Genomic DNA, 22,339 nt, shown 5'->3' on the forward strand with positions numbered 1-22,339 from the left:
CTCACTGAAGAAGGGAGAGTGAAGCACATGGCCAGAGGGTGCGACACCTTTTCCCGCCAGGGGACAAAGGGGAGCAACTTCGTGGTGAGTACCAATTAGTGATTTTATTTTGAAGGGCTTCAAATAAGGAGATACAAGTGTTCCACTATGTTATGCAAGAAGAAGACAAACAAAAGAGCATGAGTCAGGATAAGTAGAAAATTAACAGTTGCAGACACAATGCCTGATAACTTCCATGCTGTTTAAAAATAATTAGTCCCTTTTTCTAAAATGCATCCAAGTAAGTATTGTGTCCACTCACCTGTATCTACTGGTCTATCATCACAGAGATGCAGGTCTATACGGCTTGTGATCAAATGGTACGATGTCGAAGCAACATCGTATTTGGCAAAAGCTGATCCCCTGGTTTGGAGTGTGGGCTGCTGCTGCTGTTGCTGTTGTCGAAACTGCTCAGACTGAGTTCGGCTGTGTCCCTGTTTCTGTGTCAGAGACAAAACATGTCATGTGTGAGTCATAACACCTGCCGTAATTCTGGGTAAAATAGGTTTCCAAGTTCCTCACGCTTATAACAACAGAACTGAATCTCTAGCTAACTTAGTTGCTTGCATATCACTGATGGATTGATGTTCATGATTTCAGTCACTGGATTGTCTAGTCCATGCTTGATTATTTACATATCCGTGAAGGTCCAGGTTCGAATGAACCTTCAGTAACCCATACTTATCGTAAGAAGCGAATAACGGGATCGGGTGGTCAGGCTTGCTGGCTTGGTTGACACATGTCATCGGTTCCCCATTGCGCATATCGCTGCTCATGCTATTGATCACTGGATTGTCTGGTCCAGACTTGATTATTTACAGACTGCACCATATAGCTGGAATATTGTTGAGTGTGGCGTAAAATTAGGCTCACTCACTCACTCCTTGATTACTTACAGCAGATTGCTTGAATAATGCTCAGTGTTATGTGAAACAACAACCACCACTGCTGCCAGCAATCCACCAAGAAACCGAGACTGACCACACAATGTCCATGTCAGTCGTTTGTTGTTTGTTGTTTGTTTATTGCTTAACACAACACTCAGCAACATTCCAGCACTATGGCGGTCGGTAAATAATCAAGTCTGGACCAGACAATCCAGTGATTGACATCATGCGCATAAATCAATGCAAACAAGATACGATGACATCAATGTGTCAACCAAGTCAGCAAGCCTGACCACCCGATCCTGTGCAAACAAGATACGATGACATCGATGTGTCAACCAAGTCAGCAAGCCTGACCACCCGATCCTGTGCAAACAAGATACAAGTCAGCAAGTCAGCAAGCCTGACCACCCGATCCTGTGCAAACAAGATACGATGACATCGATGTGTCAACCAAGTCAGCAAGCCTGACCACCCGATCCCGTTAGTCGCCTCTTTCGACAAGTATTGGTTGCTGAAGACTAATTCTAACCCGATCTTCTCGGGTAAGTCAGTTTTCACAACAAACATGAGGTACTGGAACCTATTCTGACCCAAAAATGTAGTTTACCAATATATACATGACACTCTAATCTCCAGTAATACTTTGCATATTTACCTGTAACTTTTCAGCAGCCAATTTCTTGCTCTGTTGAGCTGATCTCTCGATGACCTCTTTCAGGGAATTGGAATACAAGATGGCGGCCTTCAGCTGCGTCGCCGTCAACACCCACAGGATGTCATCCAGCAGCAGCATCACCCGCGTTGATATGATGCTACAATCTGGGGAAAAGATGGCAGCATTGACCAAACTACAACTGTCACTGTTCAGTTGGTACTAGTCTGTCTCACAGTCCCTGAACCACATTATTTTCCCTACAGCCTAGCCTTCCCTGTAGTGTTAAAGCCCTAAACGAAGCAAGTCTAGATTTCCCCAGGTTCTGAATCTCTGGTCTCCCTAGGGCTCCTTTTCAATTTAAATGGGCTTGTTTGTTACTATCAAAATTATATGTATTCAGAGACTAAGCCTTAGTCTAAGTTGGTACCTAAACCCTTCTTCTACATACCAGTCTGGCTGCTATGACCATGGCTGACAGCTGACTATGAAAGTTAAAATAAGCACAGTTCAAACTGCTTCATGTTTGAGGCCCATTTAATAAAATCCAATATACCGAAAAAAATACACTTTCTTAATCCTTTGGGTACCGATGTGATTCCCTTACTCTTCCCAGTCCTGTGGGTACCATGTTTATTTTGGTGCTTCAGTAATGTGTCTCACTTGCACTCAGATTGACAAGTTGCAATATTGCTGAGTGTGGCATAAAACTAAACTCACTCACTAACACTCACTCACGACAAGGTGCAAGAGGATTTTTAAATAATGAAATATCTCTTGATCAATTATTTCTACTGCCAATGAAATATGAGTAAGTGAGTTTAGTTTTACTCCTCTTTTGGCAATATTTTAGCAATATCACGGTGGGGGACACCAGAAATGGGCTTCACACATTGTACCCATGAGGGGAATCAAACCCAGGTTTTCAGCATGACAGGTGAACGCTTTAACCATTAGGCTAACATGAAGAAGCTAACTTTTATAGAGTACCAATAAGGATAAAAATGAAAAGGTCATTGATATTTCTTACTTTGGTCAAACCACGAAGCACATGTATGGTGAGTCATTCCAAGGAACACAATCTGAGTGAATCTTGACTACAAACCCACTATCAGTGCATCCTGACAGCCAAAGACTTCAACTCTACATCCACACTTAAACCTGACAAGAGAAATTCTATTTTCAGACTGTACCACTTAGTTTCTTCTTCATGGTGATCCTGATCTTCGCCTGGTTGGCAAGGAGACGTAGCGGTGTGGAGGCAACGTCCTGTGGTGTTTCAGCCTCCTTTGCGTTGGCCTCGACCTTCATGTTCTGCCACTCGATTTCCTTGAAGAGCAGAATCTCCCCACCCTCAGCATCCCGGATACGTGTCTGGCGCAGGTCTGATGACGGCTGCCAGTTGGGAGTGGTGCTTTGAACCCGAAGTCTCAGGAGCTGAAATCAAAGAAATGAAATCATTTATAACACAGCTCTATTTCCTTTCTTTATGTTTATTTGTTTGTTATTTGTTTAATGCTGCACTCAGCAATATTCCAGCTATATGATGGAGGTCTGTAAATAATTGAGTCTGGACCAGACAATCCAGTGATTGACATCATGACATCAGTCGACACAATTGGGATACAATGACATGTGTCAACGAAGTCAGCGAGACTGTCCACCTGATCCCGTTAGTCGCCTCTTACAATTAGCATGTGTTGCTGAAGATCAATTCTAAACCGGATCTTCATAGGTACCTTATTTATGGATTTACCTTAATTTTACACTCAAAATATATATAAAATATTCATGCAGAAAATTAAGAGACAGAATGTCCCTCAAACAATGTCTTCTAAGAATGGCAAGACAGAATCGCAATAAACAGTGTCATCTGAGAATGGTGAGATAAATTTCTGTAAAACAGAACAGAATTCTCTAAAACAGTGTCATCAGAGAACGGGGGGCGGTGGGGTTGCCTAGTGGTTAGAGCGTTGGCTCGTCACGCCGAAGACCCGGGTTCGAATCCCCACATGGGTACAATGTGTGAAGTCCATTTCTGGTGTCCCCCGCCGTGATGTTACTGGAATATTGCTAAAATCGGCGTAAAACCATACTCAGTCAGTCAGTCAGTCAGTCAGTCAGTCAGTCAGAGAACGGTGATAGAATGTCACCAAAAGCCGTGAATAGATTATAATGGATAAAAACAGTATGTCCCTGATACATTGTCTTTTGAGAATGTACATCTCAGATTGTAGAGTCTCCAGACTAATAACCATAGCTGATGGATGTTGTTGACCTTTCTTAAGACAGAATAAAATCCATCCAGTATGACAATTGATAAGCAAAATCTAACCTCCTGAGATTTCCTGAATCTTGCAAAGGCAAAATTATGGGGATATTTGCAAGCTTATTGTAAAAACTGAAAGAACTGGAGCAATTTTATTTTCCCAAGTTATAAAGTTCAAGTTACGGATGAACACAGTAATGCTGCTTCCTGAACTAATCCCCAGCATAGATCCAGACTATTGATTCCTCTGAATCCTTCCCACTTCAGCCCATATCTACATAGAGGTCCCTTGTACCCATACAGAGCCACAGTCAGTGTCAATATCCTCCTCTACACAGCCATACAAAACTACCGTATAAGAGCTTATTTTTTCCACTGACTTCCAGACCCGGCGCTTATAATAGGCCTGGCGCTTTTTTCGCTTACTGGGTGTAATTACCATATTTGTTATTTAGCTGCTTTAACCCCTGTGCTCATAAGGTGCCTGGCGCTTAATAGAGACCCGGCACTAAATTAGAGGAAATACGGTACATCTGTTTCATGTTCCCATTGGGCTTTACATGATGAAAACAGCACATTCAGATTTTGTATCTACTGACTTTGGTTCATAGCAAACATCTGATAATTCACAATAATTTACAGAAAAGACTTCCTCATGTGAGTCACTGTCTCTATCAGGTGATGAGAGCCAACAAACCTGTTGATAATAAACTTATAATGATAAACAAATCATAGCAAAACTATCCTTTAAGTCTAAAACTTTTTGATCATACAAAATGAAATATACTGATACACAAATTATAACAAAACTTTCCATTTGAATGGAAAACTTTAATTCTACAAGTGAAATATATGTTTTATTTGTTTTAATGCCATTCGTAACCAAAATTCCACTATGATTCATGTCCTTTGGGCTGACAAAAGTCAGAAAAACTTGTGGTTACTGCAAGGTCATTCATTTGCAACAGAAGTAGCCTCCAGTGAGGTTGGAACTGGAATGAAACTCAGACACACTTGAGGCCAAAAAATAAATTAATATGAAACGTCTGTGATCTGAGACTAGATGAGCTGCTGATGACAAGGACTACCGCTCAAGGCAGTGAGGTTGGATTTCCCAAAGGCAGTGAGGTTGGTTTTGACAACAATTATGAATAAAAAGTGGAGTTACGTGCCTACTAAACACAATTATTGTATCATGATGATTTCATTTTTGGTGGGCATCTAAAAATATTTAAAGAGCATTCTCCCCAGGGAGTTGAGAATATGACGTTGAGATATACATCCAATGATCGAGGGAAAATACCAGTGCCTTGAGAATGCACCAGTTGGCGCGTGGATATGTGCGCTATATAAATATACTATAATAATAATAATAAAGAAAATAATAACATGAAACTCGATTATTTACAGACCGCTGCCATATAGCTGGAATACTGCTGAGTGTGGCGTAAAACTCAATTCATTCACTCACTCTTCTGTGTTGATAACATGAAATGACATACCAACATTCATATGGCAATGAACAACAGATGGCTCAGTGGTCAACCTAGGAGGTCAACTTAGTGGGTGATCTGCCTCCTCAAACAAGGTGTGATGGAAATAGAGTGCATATATTTTTCTTCAAAAGTGTCACTGCTGAAGAACACCAGACAGTCCTGTGAAGATGTCTCTTATTGGTAGAATAGGTCTTGTCCAACAAAGGAACCCATGCTTGCCACAGAAAGGCATAAAAACTATGCTTGTCGTGTAGTTCTTTGGGTTTTTGGCAAAATCTTTAAAGGATGTAAGAGCTTGTAGTGCTTATGAAAATAACGGGATCGGGTGGTCAGGCTCGCTGACTTGGTTGACACATCATCGGTTCCCAATTGCGCAGATCGATGCTCATGCTGTTGATCACTGGATTGTCTGGTCCAGACTCGATTATTTACAGACCGCTGCCATATAGCTGGAATATTGCTGAGTGTGGCGTAAAACTAAACTCACTCACTCACTCACACTCACACCACCTGTTTGATTCCGGATTCAAACACGTGTTTGATAACCTACTGTAAGCTATAACACATTCATCCATTACAGCCTTGTATGTAACACAGTGACCATATCACTGGAAACTATGGAAGTGTGATGGTAAGCACACACCTCTGTCACACATACCATCTGTTTGATTACTGATTCAACAAAGCTGTTTTTATGAATCCATGCTAATGGATGGTGGAACACCCTCATTTCGCACATCATGGTGTATGAAACAGTGACCAAGTTCACAGAAATTAAGGCAGTGTGATGGTAAACCTTATGGTCAAATGCACCATTGGTTTCATTCCAACTTTGTGCACAATTGCAGCTATCATGAATATATACATTCTGACACTTTCTGGCCTGGAAACTTATACATGTTGCACAAGCATGAAAAACAACATTATGTACATAATCATCATATACACATCATCTGACATGGCAGATTTTATGAAATGATGCACAGTTTGGTTCTAGATTGTCAGTTTATCAACAGCAGCCAATAATATACTGGGCTTCCTGCCTTGCCTACAGTGGCATCAGCTTGATACTTAGACAAGAGAATCATTAATGAATATAAAGATTTGGGCAAGGTTTTGAGTTTTCAGCAATATACAAGCATCAGATTGACAAAGGATGCCAGATATGGGCACCACACATTTAACTCTTGTGGGGAATGACCCCAGGTCCTTAGGCATGATGAACAAATGATCAAACCACAATGCTACCCAACCTTGCTTGGCTACTTTAAACTGTTCCTGTCAAACTGTTTCCTGTATGATATCAGTAGTTAAGGAAAAAGAATAGTTTCTCCTGACTTCAACCTCATAAATTCATGCTCAGTTATTAGTTTTGATACTTCGCCGACAACAGATCTTGGGTTTTGATATAGGATTTATCAAAGGTCAATGCAGTGAGCACTGTTGAGGAGCTGTAAACATCAGACATCTTGCCTACGACAACCTTGGTGTTCGGATATACGAGGCAAATTTTTACATTTTTTGCTGTTTTGTTACCAAAATTGACCGTTCGGATACGGATATCAAACATTCGGATATACGAGGTAAATTGTAACTAGAAAATTTCGTTTTTTGTGAAGAATGTTCGGAAACCGAGGTATTCGGATATCTGAAGTTCGGATAAACGAGGTCTGACTGTATTGCCCTTTCTTCAATAAAAGGACAAATTAGTTAAGACAACACCAAAAGAATCTGACACATTATAAAGATATCATTTATGCTGTTTACTTTAGTTTTCAGCAATATTCCAGCAACATAATGGCACAGGAGGCCAGATGTGGGCGTCACACATTAAACTCATGGGGATTCAAACCAGGTCCTTAGGCATAATGAACAAACACTTTAACCACTCGGCTACCCCACCAAGCTGGATTCATTCTGTTATCAGCCGTCGGGAAACAGGAGTACTGTCCCCTGATTTCTTGTTCATGTATTCATGGTCAGGTATTAGCATTGATCACATAATAAAAGGCATGAAATCAATTCTGCAGAGAGGGCTGGGAATTAATGTTCTTCATACAGCATTTAATCCTATTTGTCGCAAATACTCACCAGAGAGTTGCTTTCATTTGTGTACATTTGCTAAATAACTACAAGGTAAAGTAGTTCTATCGTAGTTCCTCTCATCACTAAGTCTTGGGTAGAAAGCCCATTACTGGCAACACTATTACAGAGTCCGGAAATGGTGTTCAATCTTCCTTAGATGCCCTGTCAGCCTGAAAGGTGTAATATGGCTGAGTAGACGTGAAGGGCTCTCAGACCCTAAAGGAAGTGATGTGGAAGTGATGAGGAAGTGCTTGTAGTTAAACTTATTTGTTGTTTAACATTACACTCAGAAACTCAGAACTTTTCCATATGTTTGGAGGCTGAGGGTGAGTGAGTGAGTGAGTTTACTTTTACGTCTTTTTTAGCAATATTCCACCAATATCACAGCAGGGGACACCAGAAATGGGTTTCACACATTGTATCCATGTGGGGAATGGCACCTGGGACTTTGGCATGAAGAGCAAAACTTTAACCACTAGGCTACCCCATTGCCCTGGATGGTGGGCGAGTGAGTTAAGTTTTATGCCGCTTTTTGCAATATTCCAGCAATATCACGATGGGGGACACCAGAAATGGGCTTCTCAACTGGAGAACGAGAATAATCGGACCTGGACCAGACAATGTAGTGATCGATATTGTGAGCACCAACCCATACTGTCATGTCACTGAGCTTCAGCTCCCCAACCATTTTGTGATCAGCATACATCAGAACATAACCTGTCTGACATCACCTCTCTGAAGAAGTGGATGATGTGCTGCACTGCACTAAATATTGTAACTTTTGAGCTATAATTAACTACGTCTAGTAAACTGATGGCTGATGGTATGAACACACAACAATTTCTGGCTGCTGCACACTAACAAGTTGTGGGAAATAAACAAAAGAGCAAACCAAGAACACTATTCACTCATGTGTGTGGCACAGACATGGCTGCTTACAAACAGCCATCAAATCAAACTGCTGGAATACTGCTTACCGCGGCTTCAAACAACGAACAAGACAGACCAACATGACACTCAGCTTTAGGAAACGACAGTAAGAGCCAACAAAGTGGAATCTGGATTGGGTGGACCTGTGACGACTCCATGCCATCAAGTGTTCCTGATATCAACCTAAACACCCGTAACATTACCCACAAAAACAGTAACATCTTCAACATCTTCCATTTTCTTTCGAGGGGCGGTGGGGTAGCCTAATGGTTAAAGCGTTGGCTCGTCACGCCGAAGACCCGAGTTCTAATCCCCACATGGGTACAATGTGTGAAGCCGATTTCTGGTGTCCCCCGCCATGATGTTGCTGGAATATTGCTAAAAGCGGCGTAAAACCAAAATCAGTCAGTCAGTCCATTTTCTTTCGAAACTTGGGGGCAGTAGGGTGGCCCAGTGGTGAAAGCATTTCTTGTTACATCAAAGGCCAGGTTCGATTCCCCAGATGTGAAGCCCATTGCTGGAATATTGCTAAAAGCGGTGTAAAACCCGACTCACTCACTCACTCCAACTCCAATCCGACTACCAAATCACTCTCAGGCTTCAACCAGTACTCAATCACATCAGCTGAAAACTTCTTTCAAAATGCATGACCATTAAAAGCAATCAGAATTCACCAGCGCATTTGTGCCTCTCTAATCTACACCTCTATAGGAGAACTGAGGCAATGAAGACCTTTTCTTATTGCATGTTGGCAGTGGAATTCCTGAAAGTCTTCAATAACCTGTAATTGAATTGCATTGCTGCCAGGTCAATTACGTCTCATTGATTCAGCCTTACCTTGCTGAAAGGCCCTTCGGTGACGAGCTAGCTCAAGGTATTGATTGGGCGACTTGGGAACATCTCTCTAGGCCCAAATTCCAATACAGGTTCTACATGCCCTAATTCCCTTTGTTAAAGGCCATGTGAGCAATCAGGTTTTGATTTGGTGGCTAATGCAAAACAATGGCTTGACATCACATGGATAGGATAGGAGCTGTTATCACAAGCTGCCAGTATTTCAGATGTTGGAATTCTGTGCACAGATTTACAGTTTTCAAGATCCTCTCAATACTGGCTAAACATATATTCTCAGGAATATGATGTTTCAAGATTTTGTGTGAAAACTCTTAATGACATTGCAGGAATCAGATTTAAGTTTTCTCTGATTTAAACTACCAGTTTTTCAATATCAGCCAATCCCATGAGTACAAAATAGGTAATGCATTAAGTGAAACTAGTTTTCTTGAACATGCTGGGTGATCTTGTTTAAACTCAAGTTTCAAACTTTTTCTTTGGAAGGAAAGAAATTTGCAACCATTTGTTTCAATTATTCTCTGGTGTTTTGAGAAGATAAATGAAGCTGGATCTATTATTGAGAAAACGCTGCGTTGTGGTAGATTTCCGTGATGCAGTGGTGCCCAGGAATATAGACTGACAGGTTTAAGCCCCATAGATCATGTACAAAGGGTGTTGGGGCAGCAATCAATGTTCCTCGTTTATCACATCTGTAAATTTGGATAAATAGACTTGTTAGCAGGAAAATTCTTGAACACCAGTCAAGGAAAGAAATGTCCTGATTCAGAGACAAAACCCTGGAAGTGAAATCAATCCTGTTGAATATTCGGATTTGTGAAGCTTGGATGGGTTGAATTGAATTTCAGTCATCTTGGAAGCCATTTGCAGACCCTTCTGATGACAAGTTCACGTTTTTATACCCTTTGTTTTACATTTGAAGGAAGTGTCTGATGACATATCATTTACATGAAGGTTTGTTTAACAGATGTGACTGACTGATTGAGTTTGGTTTTTACGCCGCTTTTAGCAATATTCCAGCAATATCACCGCAGGGGGACACCAGAAATGGGCTTCATACTGGAGACCGAGAATAATCGGACCTGGACCAGACAATCAAGTGATCAATATTGTGAGCACCAACCCATACTGTCATGTCACTGAGCTTCAGCTCCCCAACCATTTTGTGATCAGCATATGTCAGAACATAACCTGTCTGACCTCACCTCTCTGAACCCATTGTACCCATGTGGGGATTCGAACCCGGGTCTTCGGCGTGACGAGCCAACACTTTAACCACTAGGCTACCCCACCGCCCCTTTAACAGATGTGAACTGAGACAGGGACACATGGCTAACACTATCAGACAGCAACATATCGTGGAGGAAATTACGTATATAGTCCCGGCAGAAGCTTGATGAAGTACAACAATATGCCATTAACCACTTCACAATGCGGGCATTCACACTTGTTCCAACACTGGAGTGAGGAAGTGAGTTCCAACACTGAGTGGTGAGGTGAGTGGTGAGTGAGTGAGTGGAGGTGAGTGAGTGGTGTGAGTGAGTGAGTGAGTGAGAGTGAGTGAGAGTGAGAGTGAGTGAGTGAGTGAGTGAGTGAGTGAGTGAGTGAGTGAGTGAGTGAGTGAGTGAGTGAGTGAGTGAGTGAGTGAGTGAGTGAGTGAGTGAGTGAGTCTTCAACTATGGATATATCAACATATGCCTGATTGTCCAAATTAACAGGATCAGCAATTGTAAGGACAGTCTGTTATACAGACCCTGAAACAAATATACCCAATACAGCAAGTCTAGAATATGTGGCAAGTCTAGATTACCGCAGTTTCAGAAAAGAGAAGAAAGACCCTGATCTTCTTTTTATTATATTTTATGGAGAGGAGACTGATGGGAGCATGTTCGAGATGCTGTTGTCCATGTATTTAAACAGAATTTCCAAGAGTGCAATGCAAGTTAATCGAAGCATGAAATGAGCAAGGTAATTACAGCGGGGATCGGCTCATCCACTGCAATACTGGCTAGAATGGCAAAAATTCAATAACTTAGAGAATGACTGAATTACAGATTATCTGTCTTGAGGCAATCTATTTAATAAAGAGAATAATGTATTGTGGTGAAGCCATGATTTTGAAGTATGTGTACTTTATTCTATAAAGCGCCAGCATTGGCAACTCAATGGAAGCAAATGCAGTGTGAGATTCAGGATGACACTTGGTAACATCATCTTGGCTTGAAAGTGACACAAGAGACCCATTTGTCAGGTTTTCACCAAACAGACCCAGCTGTCAGGGAGACCACAGAGACACAGTTATCAGGGAGACCACATAGACCTGACTGTAAGGGGAACCACAAAGACCTGACTGTCAGGGAGACCACATAGACCTGACTGTCAGGGAGACCACAAAGACCTGACTGTCAGGGAGACCACATAGACCTGACTGTAAGGGAGACCACATAGACCTGACTGTCAGTGAGACCACAAAGACCTGACTGTCAGTGAGACCACAAAGACCTGACTGTCAGGGGAACCACAAAGACCTGACTGTCAGTGAGACCACAAAGACCTGACTGTCAGGGAGACCACATAGATCTGACTGTCAGGGAGACCACATAGACCTGACTGTCAGTGAGACCACAAAGACCTGACTGTCAGGAAGACCACATAGACCTGACTGTCAAGGGAGACCACAAAGACCTGACTATCAGTGAGACCACAAAGACCTGACTGTCAGGGAGACCACAAAGTCCTGACTGTCAGTGAGACCACAAAGACCTGACTGTCAGGGAGACCACATAGTCCTGACTGTAAGGGAGACCACAAAGACCTGACTGTCAGTGAGACCACAAAGACCTGACTGTCAGGGAGACCACAAAGTCCTGACTGTCAGGGAGACCACAAAGTCCTAACTGTCAGTGAGACCACACAGACCTGACTGTCAGGGAGACCACATAGACCTGACTGTAAGGGGAACCACAAAGACCTGACTGTCAGTGAGACCACAAAGACCCTGACTGTCAGGGGAGACCACATAGACCTGACTGTCAGGGAGACCACAAAGACCTGACTGTCAGTGAGACTGTCAGGAGACCTGACTGATCCACTGGGGACCACATAGACCTGACTGTCAGGAAGACCACAAAGAGACCACCTGACTGTCAGGAGGGAGACCACAAAGACCTGACTGTCAGTGAGACCACAAAGACCTGACTGTCAGTGAGACCACAAAGTCCTGACTGTCAGGAGACCACAAAGACCTGACTGTAAGGGAGACCACAAAGACCTGACTGTCAGGGGAGACCACATAAGACCTGACTGTCAGGAACATACATAGATAGGAGACTGTCACTGTCAGGGAGACCACAAACTGTCCTGACTGTCAGTGAGACCACAAAGTCCTGACTGTCAGTGAGACCACAAAGACCTGATTGTCGGGACCACATAGATCTGACTGTCAGGAAGACCACATAGACCTGACTGTCAGGAGAGACCACAAAGACCTGAATGCCAGGGAGACCACATAGACCTGACTGTTAGTGAGTGAGTGAGTGAGTTTGGTATTACGCCACTTTTAGCAATATTCCAGCAATATCACCCTGGTCTTTGACGTGACAAGGGAACCCTTTAACCACTAGGCTACCCCACCGCATAGAAGACCCAGCTGTCATGGAGACCACACAGACCCAGCTGTCATGGAGACCACACAGACCCAGCTGTCATGGAGACCACACAGACCCAGCTGTCATGCAGACCACACAGACCCAGCTGTCATGGAGACCACACAGACCCAGCTGTCAAATACTATAAAGTCTACATGGACCCAGCTGTCAGGAAGACCAGATAGACCCAGCTGTCAGGAAGACCACATAGACCCAGCTGTCAGGAAAACCAGATAGACTAGCTGTCAAAAGTCTACAAGACCACATAGACCCAGCTGTCAGGAAGACCAGATAGACCCAGCTGTCAGGAAGACCACATAGACCCAGCTGTCAGGAAGACCACATAGACCCAGCTGTCAGGAAAACCAGATGGACCCAGCTGTCAGGAAGACCACATAGACCCAGCTGTCAGGAAAACCAGATAGACCCAGCTGTCAAGACAGAGACCCACATAGACCCAGTGGACCCAGCTGTCAGGAAGACCACATAGACCCAGCTGTCAAGAAGACCACATAGACCCAGCTGTCAGGAAGACCAGATAGACCCAGCTGTCAGGAAGAAGACCACATAGACCCAGCTGTCAGGAAGACCAGATAGACCCAGCTGTCAGGAAGACCACATAGACCCAGCTGTCAGGAAAACCACATAGACCCAGCTGTCAGGAAGACCACATAGACCCAGCTGTCAGGAAGACCATAGACCCAGCTGTCAGGAAGACCACACAGAGGCCGCTGTCACATACTATAGAGACTACAGATAATGAAATCAGTTTCCAAGGCCACTCATCATGTACAAATCACTCCAATAAGATAGAGAGCAGCACTAACAAGATCTGCTTGTCAGTGCATCCCAAGCTTCAGCTACAGACACAACTCCAGCCACAACTGCAGGTAGACCTCCCTGACGATGCGATACCTTGTGGGACACAGCATTAGCTTCTCAAGGAAATACTGCACCAATTTATTGGCCATAATGTTTCAGCTTGAGTGTCTCCTTTATCACAGCGCCTATTGATTTCTGTATCTTCTGAGGTCAAGTGAACTGTAGGTAGCCAGTCCCTTTCATCAACCTGTATCATCAGCTGTACACAAGGACTGGGCTTGGGGGGAATCGATAGCATCAATGGTCATCAAATGGTAATGGAACTACTTTAGGAGATACCTTATCTGATTACCAGAACACATTTGTCCACATACCAATCACTGGGACTTACTGGAACAAGATACTGCATTGTATTTGTATACAAATTGATTATGGACAAACTACAGAATTGTCTTTGTATACAAATTCAGGACGGACACACTACTTGCTCTCACACTGCCTCTCACACTATCTCAATAACTGCCTCTCACACTGCCTCAATAACGGCCTCTCACACTGCTTCTCACACTGGCAATAACTGCCTCTCACACTCTATCAATAACTGCTCTCACACTGCTCTCACACTGTATCAATAACTGCCTCTCACACTGCCTCTCACACTGCTTAACTCTCTCACTTGCTCTCCTCCTGCACACTGTATCACTGCCTCTCTCACACTGCCTCTCACTAACTGTCTCAATAACTGCCTCTCACACTGCCTCTCACACTGCCTCAATAACTGCTTCTCACACTGCTTCTCACACACTACCTCACTGTATCAATAACTGCCTCTCACACTGCCTCTTCTCAATAACTGCCTCTCACACTGCCTCAATAACCGCCTCTCACACTGCTTCTCACACTACCTCTCGCACTGTCTCAATAACTGCCTCTCACACTGCCTCAATAACCGCCTCTCACACTGCTTCTCACACTACCTCTCACACTGTATCAATAACTGCCTCTCACACTGTCTCTCAGACTGCTTCTCACTCTGGCTCTCACACTGCTTCTCACACTACCTCTCACACTGTATCAATAACTGCCTCTCACACTGCCTCTCACACTGGCTCTCACACTGCTTCTCACACTACCTCTCACACTGTATCAATAACTGCCTCTCACACTGCCTCACACTGTATCAATAACTGCCTCTCACACTGCCTCACACTGTATCAATAACTGCCTCTCACACTGGCTCTCCCATCTTCCTCCTCCCTACTCCTGACATCCCTCCATCCTTCACTCCTCTCCTTTTATCTTTTTCCATCAGTCAATCATTCCTAATTTCAGGGACAACACAATCATAGTAATGTAATCAATGGAAACCTCACAACATAAGAGCTCTGTTCAGAAGTCCTACACATAAAGGTGATGAATGCACTTACAGAGGTCTTGATTCAAGGAACTTCGATCCCAGCCTCTCTCATGACTCCCTTAACAACAGACAGAGAAGGACCAACTTTAATGTGGGTCCCTCATTTCCAGATCATTTAGCCACCATGTGTACATAGGAGACATTTCCACAAAACCAATTCATCATAAAAATTTAAGACTGATTTAAAGTTGGAGGCAGGAATCAATGCAGCAGTGAACTGATTCTTATTTATAGCACAGCACGACATCAATCTACAAGGAAGTATTTGCCCACAATACAAATGTCATAAAGCAGAAATAAAGCATGCTGTGCAAATACCATGCCAATACATTCTGAACTGGTATGGTAATTAAAATGAATATAATATTTCCCAGACCCCTTCTTGCTTGCTAAAATTCAATCATATTTCAAAGTATTGTTCGTGTTAAAGTCTGTATGATAAATCGATTTTAATAAAACTGTAAAATGATGGACCTTTAGGCTAAGTAAACATCTGCTGTCCATCACATCAGTCAAGATCCAACTGATCTCTGCAAAATCTCAACATGTCTTCAGGAAATTCACCTAGCTTCAACATTGACCCTTCTGGAAGACCAACATCTGTTTACCATTCCAAGTTACTTCAATGACTGAGTTTAGTTTTACGCCACATTTAGCAATATTCCAGCAATATCAAGGAATGTGACACCAGAAATGGGCTTCACACATTGTACCCATGTGGGGAATTGAACCCTGGTGTTAAAAAAACCCCGCTTTAACCACTAGGCTACCCCACCGCTCCCAAGTTCTGTCAGCCTGTCATGTCAACTTGGCTTGGCAAGTAAGGTCTGGGTGATTCTTCATGTTTCCAGTTCACTTCCTGTTTCCATTTACCTCAATAATTGTTTAAAAGCCGACCCTTAATGGGAAGCCTTATGAGCTGATTATTGGGGTTCTGATTATTTCCTTTACTCTTCGTTAGAGTGACATTTAACTCTTTCAGACTTACATTATGGAGGAAGCAAGTTTGTTCCCAAATACAGGCTTCTAGGAGGTGTTATAAGGTTCACAGTGTCATACCATAGATGTTATATGGCTCACAGCGTCATGTTGAAGGTGTAATAAGGTTTACAAGCGTCATGAGAGGTGAAATTGGGTTTTACGTCGTGCTTGAGAATATTTCGCTCATATGACGACGTGCATGCGTGTGTATGTGTAGATGCGGCTGCTTGTACTAGCCCAGACTTAAGCTGGTTTTATAGTGCTAGCCCACTGAGATACCATGCCGCAGTGAAGCATGAATACCCCACTCAGACACATTAGACTGACTCCGAGCCGACCAGTCCTTGTTGTACCCATTAATGCCGAGCGCCAGGCATGGACCAACAAGTACCATATTTTAACGTCTTTTGGTATGACACGGTCGGGGATCACACCCGCGACCTTCCGCTCTCCGGGCGGACGCTCTAACCACTACACCACGGAGGCGGTCCTACAACGTCATGTTAGACAGGGGTTGAAAAGTACCATTGCCCGACGCCTGGGTCGAGTGGAATTCTCCGTTCAGTCAAGTAATTAATCCACATTAAACCTTACTACTGAAGTGGTTTGATATAGATATTTTGATGATGATGATTTTCTGTTGTTATTATTTGATAAAGATTATTTGCAAAAGAAAGCAAAATTGTTAAATGTGGTCCAGTGAAATTAATATTTGGTCATGTGGATTTCGAAAGTTTACTGGACCTGTGTCCAGTGGAGTTTTTCAACCCCTGCTAGAGATGTTATAAGGCTTGTAATGTCATGCTAGAGGTGTCATAAGGCTTGTAATGTCATGTTAGAGGTGTTACAAGGTTTACAATGTCATGCTAGAGGTGTCATAAGGCATTTAATGTCATGCTAAACATGTCATAAGGCTTGTAATGTCATGCTAGAGGTGTCAAAAGGCTGGCAATGTCATGCTAGAGGTGTCAAAATGCTGGCAATGTCATGCTAGAGGTGTCAAAATGCTTGAAATGTCATGCTAGAGGTGTCAAAAGGCTGGCAATGTCATGCTAGAGGTGTCATAAGGCTTGTAATGTCATGCTAGTTGTGTTACAAGGTTCACAATGTCATGCTAGAGGTGATCATACGTTATCAGGACTAATTCAATCATATCCAACCTCTACCATCAAGGCTTGGGATGAGAGTGAGCTGGGATTACAGAGTTCCAATTATTTGACAAGGTCAAGATGACCCTACAGTGGTGGAGGTTTGTTTGTGTTTTAATGCTGCACACAGATATTTTCCAGCTATATGACTGAGCTATGTAAATAATCGATTGTCATCAGACAAACCAGTGACTGACATAATGAGCATCGATCTACGCAATTTAGATACAATGACAATTGTCAACGAAGTCGGTGACCCTGGCCACATGATCCCGTTAGAACACCACCGAAGAATCTGTAGCATATATCACCCTGGGCATAACGGGCAAACTGGTGGAGTGAGTGAGTGAGTGAGTGAGTGAGTGAGTGAGTGAGTGAGTGAGTGAGTGTGAGTGAGTGAGTGAGTGAGTGAGTGAGTGAGTGAGTGAGTGAGTGAGTGAGTGAGTGAGTGAGTGAGTGAGTGAGTGACAGGGAAGACTGGGCTCCTGTCTATTGATATTGACTGGTTCCCTGGACATGTGCTTCTGAGTAGTGATATCCAAGTTGACACGATAAGACACACTGTCATAATCGTATGAGCGATATGTGTATTTTACTTTGAACAAATTTAATTATCAATCTTTGAGACAAAAAAATGTTGCTGTTGCTCAAAATAGAATTCTGAGTAATTGGCATACCCATGATACTGATCTCTGAAATAACAGCAAAGTTTGAGTGAGTGAGTGAGTGAGTGAGTGAGTGGAGTGGAGTGGAGTGGAGTGGAGTGAGTGGAATGAGTGAGTGAGTGAGTGAGTGAGTGAGTGAGTGAGTGAGTGAGTGAGTGAGTGAGTGAGTGAGTGAGTGAGTGAGTGAGTGAGTGAGTGAGTGAGCGGAAATAGCGAGCGAGCAAGCATGGTTTTACACCACTTTTCACAATATTCCAGCAATATCACAGCGGGGCACCCCAGAAATGGGCTTTACACATTGTACCCATGTGGGGAATCGAACCTAGGTCTTTGGCGTGATGAGCGAATGCTTTAACCACTAGACTTCCCCATCACCCCAGGTGGTGTTGGAGAGGATCAGCATGTAGCCGGCACAACTTATACAAATGTATAAACAGTAAGTGTTTGTTCCTTGCTTGATGGCACACAGTTGTAATCCAGTCTCACAATAACTGCCTGCAGACAAGTGAGTCATTAACTGAACAGATCTCCAGAGACACCAAGGTCGTCTATTACCAGATAATGCCATTGTTTCCTGGCGGTTATACACACAGGATTGTAACAAAGTCACATAAATAATTGGAAACACGTATCTGGATCTTGTTTTAGTGGTAGTAGTGTTAATCATTCAAGGTCGTAACAAATCCATGACTTCAGATGATGTGATGAGCTCTCAGTTGCTGTTCAATGTTAGCTTGGTTTTAAAGTTAGATTAAACGAGAAGTGAAGGATGTTGAGTGTCGCAGTCAGCAATATTCCAGCTTTATCACTGCAGCCTGTAAATATTGGAATTTGGGCTTTACAAACCTGGGGTTGATATTATGAGCATTTTCTTGTGCCATCAATCGACAAGACACATAACCCATGAAGATCTGGGTTAGAATTGATCTTCAATAACCCATGCTTGTCGTAAGAGGCGACAAACAGGATTTCGTGGTCAGGCTTGCTCATTTGGTTGTCACATGTCATCGTGTTCTACTTGTGAAGATCGATGCTCATGCTGTTGATCACTGGATTGTCTGGTCCAGACTCGATTATTTACAGACAGCCGCCAGATAACTGGAATGTTGCCTATCGCGGCATAAAATTAAACTCACTCACTCACTTGCAAGACACATCACCAACAACATAATTGATTCTAGGCCCCTATGTCAGTAAGTTGGCTTTTGTGACAAGCAATACAGTGTTGTGGTCAGTCCTATTCTCAGCCAGAATCTGATGAAATCATCAATGAGGTGTGTGCAGACATTACCTGTAGCGAGGCGTGGAAGGCACGGGACATCAGCTTCACCTCCACCGACTCCACGTGGACAAATATCCCGTCTATCACCCGGTCCACAAACCCGTACTTCCCGCCAGACCTGCCGAAACACATCACAGATACACAACTGTGTGGGGTACCGGAACTGGGCTACACGTTCAATAGATGTACCCAACTATCCGGGTACGGAACTGGGCTACACGTTCAGTAGATGTTCCCAACTATCTGGGGTACGGAACTGGGCTACACGTTCAGTAGATGTACCCAACTATCTGGGGTACGGAACTGGGCTACACGTTCAGTAGATGTTCCCAACTATCAGAATGCGGGAACTGGGCTACACGTTCAGTAGATGTTCCCAACTATCTGGGGTACGGATCTGGGCTACACGTCAGTAGGAACTGGGAACTGGGCTACACGTTCAGTAGATGTACCCAACTATCTGGGGTACGGGAACTGGGCTACACGTTCAGTAGATGTTCCCAACTATCTGGGGTACGGGAACTGGGCTACACGTTCAGTAGATGTACCCAACTATCTGGGGTACCGGAACTGGGCTACACGTTCAGTAGATGTACCCAACTATCTGGGGTACGGGAACTGGGCTACACGTTCAGTAGATGTTCCCAACTATCTGGGGTACGGGAACTGGGCTACACGTTCAGTAGATGTACCCAACTATCTGGGGTACGGGAACTGGGCTACACGTTCAGTAGATGTACCCAACTATCCGGGGTACGGGAACTGGGCTACACGTTCAGTAGATGTACCCAACTATCTGGAGTACATTATTTGTAGGGGTACACAACAATCTGGGGTACATGATTTGTAGGGGTACCTGACAATCTGGGGTACGCGACTGGTAGGTGTACATCATCATCTGGGGTACATGGTTTGTAAGGGTGGACAACCAAATGTTGAAGACATTCTTACATAATCCAATCCATAAACGATGATAACTATCTATGAAATAGAGAATACAAGAAGACAAAGTCATCAATATCCCCCACAATGGCAACAAACTCTTCATGAAAATGTCTACGAGTTATGATTATGTCAAATATTTAGGTGTGTATATAGAAAAGTGGAAGGAGAGTATTGAAAGGTTTTTAAAGTTCTGCTCCAGAAAGGAGCAATATCACCAATTTCAGTCTAAGTCAAACTTGTTGCCATGGAAATGCCAAAAATATTTTATTCAGAATTCCAAAACTACCAAAAGGCACCAGTACACCACCAGATCTATGTGCCAAGTTTGGTGAAGAAATATTGAAGGGTTTTAGTGTTCTGCTCTGGAAAAGACAAATATGTACGGACGGACAGACGGAAGCACGCACACACGGACGGAGTCCATTTTAATACCCCCCGCAAAACGTGTTGTGGGGGATAATTAATCGTCAGAAGGAACAATGTTGATCTGACCACACATCTTTGAACACAACAACTCACCTGTAGCTAGCCATGTGGGCGGGGTTATTAGGTGGGCGTGGCGTCTCACATGTCTCTGCCTCTAACTGAACCTTATCCAGCATCTGAAGAAAGCAAGAAAGCGAGTGAGTGAGAGTGGAGTGAGTGAGTGAGTGAGTGAGTGGGTGGGTGAGTGGGTGGGTTTTGGGTGAGTGAGTGAGTGAGTGAGTTTAGTTTTACTCCGCTCTCACCAATATCCCAGCCATATGGCGGCGGTCTGTAAATAATTGAGTTGGGACCAGACAATCCAGTGATCAACAGCATGAGAATCGATCTGCGCAATTGGGAACCCATGAAATGTGTCCACCAAGTCAGCGAGCCTGACCACCCGATCCCGTTAGTTGCCTCTTATGACAAGCATAGTCGCCTTTTGTGGCAAGCATGGGTTGCTGAAGACCTTATTCTATCCTGGATCTTCACGGGTCAGCGGGTTTAACATCAGTCTGAACATCATGTCTGAACATGTCTGACATCATGTCTGGGTTGAACATCAGTCTGAACATCATGTCTGAACATCTTGTCTGAACATCATGTCTGAACATCAGTGTCTGAACATCAGTCTCAACATCATGTCTGAACATCAACATCATGTCTGAACATCATGTCTGAACATCAGTCTGAACATGTCTGAACATCAGTCTGAACATCATGTCTGAACATCATGTCTGAACATGTCTGAACATCATGTCTGAACATCATGTCTGAACATCAGTCTGAACATCATGTCTGAACATCATGTCTGAACATCATGTCTGAACATCATGTCTGAACATGTCTGAACATCATGTCTGAACATCAGTCTGAACATCATGTCTGAACATCAGTCTGAACATCATGTCTGAACATCAGTCTGAACATCATGTCTGAACATCATGTCTGAACATCAGTCTGAACATCATCATGGTGTGTCAGCTACAAGTGGAGGATAGTCATTGATGTTTGCTACTTTGATAAGTGTCAAGATTTTTGTCATGACCCAAACTTGGCATGTTGTTATGATTAACCTTGATATCTACATGGGATTTGTACTTCCATCAAACGACAGATTCTGTTAACTAATCACATTTGTTTTATGTTCATTGTAGACCAGTAAGAGTGAGTGAGTGAGTTTAGTTTTATGCCGCTTTTAGCCATATTCCAGCAATATCACGGCGGGGTACAGCAGAAATTGGCTTCACACATTGTGCCCACGTAGTGAACCCCTCTTTGGCATGACAAGCCAAAGCCTTAACCTGACTAGGCTACCCCATCGCCCCGAAGACCAGAAAGAATCTGCAACCAGTATCAGATACTTACCAAATATATGGGCTGTGATTTTAACTTTGTCCATTGTATCTGCAACAGAGGATACACAACAGCTGAATTGACTGACACAAACACTGATCCGAACTTTCTTTGAAATACTGATTAGTTACTGCTTTAATAATATTTTGTTTGCGAGGTGAAATTGGGTTTTACGTCGTGCTTGAGAATATTTCGCTCATATGACAACGTGCAGGCGTGTGTATGTGTATGTGTGGCTGCTTGTACTAGCCCAGACTTAAGCTGGTTTTATAGTGCTAGCCCACTGAGATATCATGCCGCAGTGAAGCATGAATACCCAACATTATACTGACTCCGAGCCGACCAATCCTTGTTGTACCCATTAATGCCGAGCGCCAAGCAGGGACCAACAAGTACCA

The 22,339-nt window shown here is 43.3% G+C and overlaps 1 protein-coding gene across 1 annotated transcript in view; it reads right to left on the reverse strand.

Annotated features, from left to right (window-relative positions):
• LOC124268697 (UHRF1-binding protein 1-like) overlaps positions 1 to 22,339 on the reverse strand; it is a 133,891-nt gene that overhangs the window by 82,770 nt on the left and 28,782 nt on the right. The window contains 6 exon segments of the mRNA XM_046703688.1: positions 302 to 479; positions 1,585 to 1,748; positions 2,775 to 3,018; positions 19,185 to 19,293; positions 20,640 to 20,722; positions 21,954 to 21,992. Coding sequence (XP_046559644.1) covers positions 302 to 479; positions 1,585 to 1,748; positions 2,775 to 3,018; positions 19,185 to 19,293; positions 20,640 to 20,722; positions 21,954 to 21,992 — 817 coding nt within the window.

Source organism: Haliotis rubra, unplaced genomic scaffold (assembly GCF_003918875.1).
Source record: "Haliotis rubra isolate DU_JTF1 unplaced genomic scaffold, ASM391887v1 Scf14, whole genome shotgun sequence".
NCBI lineage: Eukaryota > Metazoa > Mollusca > Gastropoda > Lepetellida > Haliotidae > Haliotis > Haliotis rubra.